Source organism: Chiloscyllium plagiosum, chromosome 28, assembly GCF_004010195.1.
Source record: "Chiloscyllium plagiosum isolate BGI_BamShark_2017 chromosome 28, ASM401019v2, whole genome shotgun sequence".
Classification (NCBI taxonomy): domain Eukaryota; kingdom Metazoa; phylum Chordata; class Chondrichthyes; order Orectolobiformes; family Hemiscylliidae; genus Chiloscyllium; species Chiloscyllium plagiosum.
The window spans coordinates 49,099,392-49,105,391 of NC_057737.1; the positions used below are offsets into that span (position 1 = coordinate 49,099,392).

Consider the following 6,000-nt stretch of genomic DNA (forward strand, 5'->3'; position numbering starts at 1 on the left):
AATATCTTAGTGCAAGTCCATTGCATTGCAGAATTTAGAACGTACAATCAGGTAATCTATTGGCTTGGCTGTCCTTACATATTCTGTCTAGTTTTGGTGTCTTAGTGTAGGAAAGACAACACAGTCAATATGGGATGACTAACAGAACTCAGAAGATTCTCTGAGCTGTGAAGCAAATGGCCTCAATATTACCATAGAGCTGTGCCTAAGAGTTTTGCTGTAAGGTGGGTATTGCTGGATAGTCTTCCATATTAATCTATATCATATTCAGCAAAAGATATTTTCTGTATATCTTGTCTTAAAACACATAAAGCGACCTGATCAAGTGTGTCCCAGAACTTTGTGGGAAGGTAGGGAAGAGATTGCTGGGCTCCTTGCTAAGATATTTACATCATCAATAGCCAAAGGTGAGATGCCAAAAGACTAGAGGTTGGCGAATGGTATGTCATTATGTAAGAAAGGTGATAAGGAATAGCCAGGGAACTATAGACTGTTGAGCCTGCGTCAGTGGTGGATAAGTTGTTGGAGAGAATTCTGAGGGACAGGATTAATATGTATTTGGAAAGGCAAGGATGATTAGGGAGAGTCAACATGGCTCTGTGGGTGGGAAATCATGTCTCACTAACATTTGAATTTTTTGAAGAAGTGACAAGTGAGATTGATGAAGGCAGACCAGTTGACGTTGTCTATGTGGACTAGCAAGGCATTCAACAAGGTTCCACATTTTAGACTGGTTAGCAAAATTAGATCACATGGAAACCAGGGGAAGCTAGCCAATTGGATACAAAATTGGCCTGAAGGTAGGAGACAGAGGATGGTGGTGGTGGAAGGTTGTTTCTCAGACTAAAGGCCTGAGAATGGTGTGCCACAAGAATCAGTGCTGGGTCCACTGCTTTTTGTCATTTATATAAATGATTTGGATGTGAAGGTAGGAGGTGTGGTTAGTAAGTTTGCAGATGACACCAAAATCTCAGACTACAAAGGGACCTTGATCAGATGGGTGGATGAAGTTTAATTTAGATGTGCTGCATTTTGGTAAGGCAACTCAGGGCAGGACGTATATAGTAACTGATTGGGTCCTGAGGAGAGTGTTGTCAAACAAAGGGTCCTAGGAGGTGCACAGTTCCTTGAAAGTGGAAGGTAGACAGTGTGGTGAAGAAGGTGTTTGGCATGCTTGCTTTCATTGGTCTGTGCATTGGGTATAGCAGTTGCAGCTGTACAGGTCATTGGTCAGGCCACTTTTAGAATACTGCGTTCAATTCTGGTCTCCCTGCTATAGGAAAGATGTTGTTCAACTTGAAAGGGTGCAGAAAAGATTTACATGGATGTTGCTAGGATTGGATTGATTGATTAATTGATTGATTTACTGTCACATGTACTGAAGTAGTGAAAAGCTTTGTTTACAAATAGTGCAGGCAAATCATAATAAGCAAGGACATACAGATCAGAGTCATAGAGATGTACAGCTTGGAAACAGACCCTTCAATCCAACCCGTCCATGCCGACCAGATATCCCAACCCAATCTAGACTTAGACTGAGGCATACAGATTATATTGCACAAGGCGTGTGCTAGGCAAGATCAACGTTAGCAAGATCAGTATTATTTAAGGCTAGGAAGTCCATCCATCATTCTATTAATGGCTGGGTAGAAGCTGTTCCTGAACCTGCTGGTGCGTGTGTATTCAGGCTTCAGTATCTTCTGCCTGATGGAAGAGGTTGGAGGAAATCATTACCAGGGTGCAATTGGTCTTTGATGATGTTGGCAGCCTTTCCAGAGCAGCGAGCAGTGTAACTGGAGTCCATGGGTAGGAAGGTTGGCTTCTGTGATGGTCTGGGCTGTGGACATGACCTTCTGTAGTTTCTTACGGTCATGGGCAGAGCAGTTGCCATACTAGGCTATTATGCACTTAGACAGTATGGTGCATCTGAAGAAGTGGGTGAGACGCCTTACGGACATGCCAAATTTCCTGAGCAACGTGAGGAAGAAGAGGCATTGTTGTCCCTTCGTGACTGTCACATCTACATGGGGGAGTCTTGGACAGGTTGTTGGTTATTGCCATTCCTAGGAACTTGACGCTCTCCACCCTCTCAACCTCCGCTCCGTTGATGTAGATGGGGGGGTGTTCTCCTCCTTCCTTTCTGAAGTCAATGATCAGTTCTTTAGTTTTGCCGACATTGAGAGGGAGGTTGTTATCATTGCACCACACCACTAAGCCCTCTATCTCCCTTAAGTATTTCAACTCGTTGTTGTTTGATATCTATCCTGCTACAGTGGTGCCATCAGCGAATTTGTGGATGGTGCTCGTTCAGAATTTGGTAATACAGTCATTGGTGTACAGGGAGTATTGTGGGGATGAGGACACATCTTTGGGGGGCTCCAGTGTTGAGAGTTATCGTGGAAGATATGCAGCTACCTACCTTCATTGATTACAGTCAGTGGGTTTGAAAGCTGAGGATTCAGTTGCAGAGGGCAGAGTCGAGACCAAGGTCATGGAGGTTTGAGATCAGTCTGGAGGGGTTAATGATGTTGAAGGTGGAGCTGTAGTCAATGAGCAGGAGAGTCTGATGTAGGTGTCCTTGTTGCCCAGATGTTCCAGGGATGAGTGCAGGGCTAGGGATATGGCATCCGCTGTGGACCTTTTATGTTGGTAGGCGGATTGTAGGGGATCAAGGCAGTTTGGGAGACTAGAGTTCATGTGGGCCATAACCAGCCTCTCGACACACTTTGTGAGTATTGAGGTCAGAGCCACATTAAGGCACACTGCATGTGCTTCCTTAGGTACTGGGATGGTGGTGGTCTTCTTGAAGTAGCTGGGAATGTGTTGCTGGAAAAGCGCAGCAGGTCAGGCAGCATCCAAGGAGCAGGAGAATCGACGTTTCGGGAAGGGCTCATGCCCGAAACATCGATTCTCCTGTTCCTTAGATGCTGCCTGACCTGCTGCGCTTTTCCAGCAACACATTTTCAGCTCTGATCTCCAGCATCTGCAGTCCTCACTTTCTCCTTGAAGCAGCTGGGCACTTGGGCTTTTAGGAGGGAAAGGGTGAAGATGCCAATGAATACCTCTGCTAACTGATCCACACAGGATCTAAGTGCTTAGCTAGGGACTATATCCGGGCCTATAACTTTTGTTGGATTGACTCCCAGGAGGACAGATCTGGTGTCTGCAGTGATGACAAAGGGAACACGTACGTCCAGGGCTGTTGGGGAAGGCGACACCACACTGCTGGCATTCTCCTCAAACCAAGCATAGAAAGCATTGAGCACATCAGGGAGGGCTTTGTCCAGTATCTTGCCCTGCTCCATTTTGTATCCTGTAATTTTGTTTAGGCCTTGCCATAGGCAGTGGGAGTCTGTATGATAGGTTTGGGCCTCTAATTTGCTCTGGTACTGCCTCTTGGCATTTCTGCTGGCTTTCTAGAGGCTGTGTTGTTCTGAGTCATCAAACTTAAGTGCTATGCCCGGATTTCCTGGTTCATCTAAGGTTTCTGGTTGGGGAATACTCAGACTAACTTCTTTAGTACACAGTCTTATGAAGTTCATGATAGTAGTGGCGTATTTGTGTAGATTTTCTGCTGAGCCTTTGAACACAGTCCAGTCCACCGATTGCAAGCAGTCTTCCAAAGCATTGTACGTTTGAGTTACAGGGAGACGATGAAGAGGCTGGGGTTGTTTGCCCTGGAGCATCGGAGGCTAAAGGGTGACCTTATAGAAGTTTATAAAATCATGAGGGGCATGGATAGAGCAAAAAGCAAAGATCTTTTTCCCATGATGGGGGAGTCCAAAACTAGAGGGCATAGGTTTAGAGTGAGAGAGGAAAGATTTATAAAGGAGCTGAGAGGCAACTTTTTCACACAGTGGGTGGTACGTGTATGAAACAAGCTAACAGAAGAAGTGGTGGAGGCTGGTGCAATAACAACACGTAAAAGGCATCTGGACGGGTAAATGAATAGGAAGGGTTTTGAGGGATGTTGGCTAATAGGACTGGATCAGTTTAGGATATCTGGTCGGCATGGATGAGTTCAACCAAAGGGTCTGTTTCTGTACTGCACAACTCTACGTCATTTTTTATATTATCAGCATGCAGAAATATACAAACACACATGTCCGCAGACAAACATACACATGCAGAGCCGGAGATGTGTTGCTGGAAAAGCGCAGCAGGTCAGGCAGCATCCAGGGAACAGTCCTATTCTCCTGTTCCCTGGGATGCTGCCTGACCTGCTGCGCTTTTCCAGCAACACATCTCCGGCTCTGATCTCCAGCATCTGCAGACCTCACTTTCTCCATACACATGCAGACACAGGCAAACACATGCAACAGACATGTTCATAGAGAGTTATGCACGCTCACATATACACAAACACACACTCACATAGAGACACATTCACATGAACATACAGTCATATATTGACACACACACACAGACATACGCTTGTTCAGACACATATACAGGCACACTCATACAAACACATTCAAATATACACACACTCACTCACATATAGACATGCTTACACACACACACACACACACAAAACCACTCGAACACATTCACATACACCAGGACACATTCACAGAATAGAGTCACACACAGAGTCATATACACACATGCGCACACATATATAGACAATATAAAGAGGCAGAATATACTCACCTTCACAGCTGGCTGTGAGTCAAGGGATGTCACCAGACTGTGCAAGGTATCAAAGCCTAGCTTGATGTTGAAACGCCTCTTCTGCTCTGCGGAGATGTGAATGATCCGTCTTGTCACAGACTACCAGAGACAAGATGTACAAGTCACAAAGAATTGGAACACTTGGATAATTCTCCAGGTGAGACTGGAGTTATGTCACAGAACCCTATACTCCTGCCATCAGACCTGTACTAGACAAGCAAGCACCTTCACTAAGTACTTTAGTAGCACTTCAATGTGGATTATCATTTTTATTCTGCACGTGTTGACTGTAAGGTATCCAAAAGGGCTTTTAACAAAGTCATCCAGACCAGTAAAATATCCATTCTGAGGAGCTACCTGATGAAGGAGCAGTGGTCCGAAAGCTAATACTTCCAAATAAACTTGTTGAACTATAGCCTGGTGTTGTGTGATTTTTAATTCTAAGGATAGCCAGTCTTTCCGGTAACTCTTGCTTCTCAATTTTTAGCTCATGCATTACTTCTAACACCTCCACTTACACCAATGTTTAGCAGATTCTTTTTCCTTAGCAACAACTAATATAAATTACTGTAGCCTACTCTTCTGCCTCTAACTATGTATCACATTCTTTGCTCTTAGTAGGACACTCTCTAATTCTATTCCTGTCAGTAGATTTTCAGGTTACCTTATACAACTGTCATTCTGTACTCCTATTCTCTCTTTGTCAGTCTTATGTTACTCTTTACTTCACCTCTCAGCTGAGTGATTTCGACCTGGGATCTAACTTGATTGATGAAGTTGATGTGCTGGAAATTTTGGCAAACATTAAGATTGCTAAGTCCCCAGGGCCAGACCAGATTTATCCCAGACTGCTCCGGGAAGTAAGAAAGGAGGTTGCTAAGCCGCTGGCGAAGATCTTTGCCTCCTCACTCTCCACGGGAGTCGTACCGGAGGATTGGAAGGAGGCGAATGTTGTTCCTCTTTTCAAGAAGGGGAATAGGGAAATCTCTGACAATTACAGTCTAGTCAGTCGTACGTCCGTGGTCAGCAAAGCTTTGTGAAGAATTCTGAGGGACAGGATTTATGACTATTTGGCAAAGCATAGCATGATTAAAGGCAGTCAGCATGGCTTTGTGAGGGACAGGTCATGCCTCACAAACCTTATTGAGTGCTTTGAGGAGGTGACAAGACAGGTCGACGAAGGTCGAGCAGTGGATGTGGTGTATATGGACTTCAGCAAGGCGTTTGATAAGGTTCCCCAGGGAGATTTGGTTCTTTGGATTCAGAATTCCCGCCTCAGGCGACTGACTGTGTGGAGTTTGCACGTTCTCCCCGTGTCTGCGTGGG

At 45.0% G+C, this 6,000-nt stretch overlaps 1 protein-coding gene across 1 annotated transcript in view; it reads right to left on the reverse strand.

Moving 5' to 3' along the window:
- Positions 1-6,000, reverse strand: part of LOC122564237 (carbohydrate-responsive element-binding protein-like) — a 196,798-nt gene that overhangs the window by 24,004 nt on the left and 166,794 nt on the right. The window contains exon 12 of the mRNA XM_043718935.1: positions 4,654-4,773. Within this exon, the coding sequence (XP_043574870.1) occupies positions 4,654-4,773 (120 nt within the window). The remainder of the gene's footprint in view (positions 1-4,653; positions 4,774-6,000) is intronic.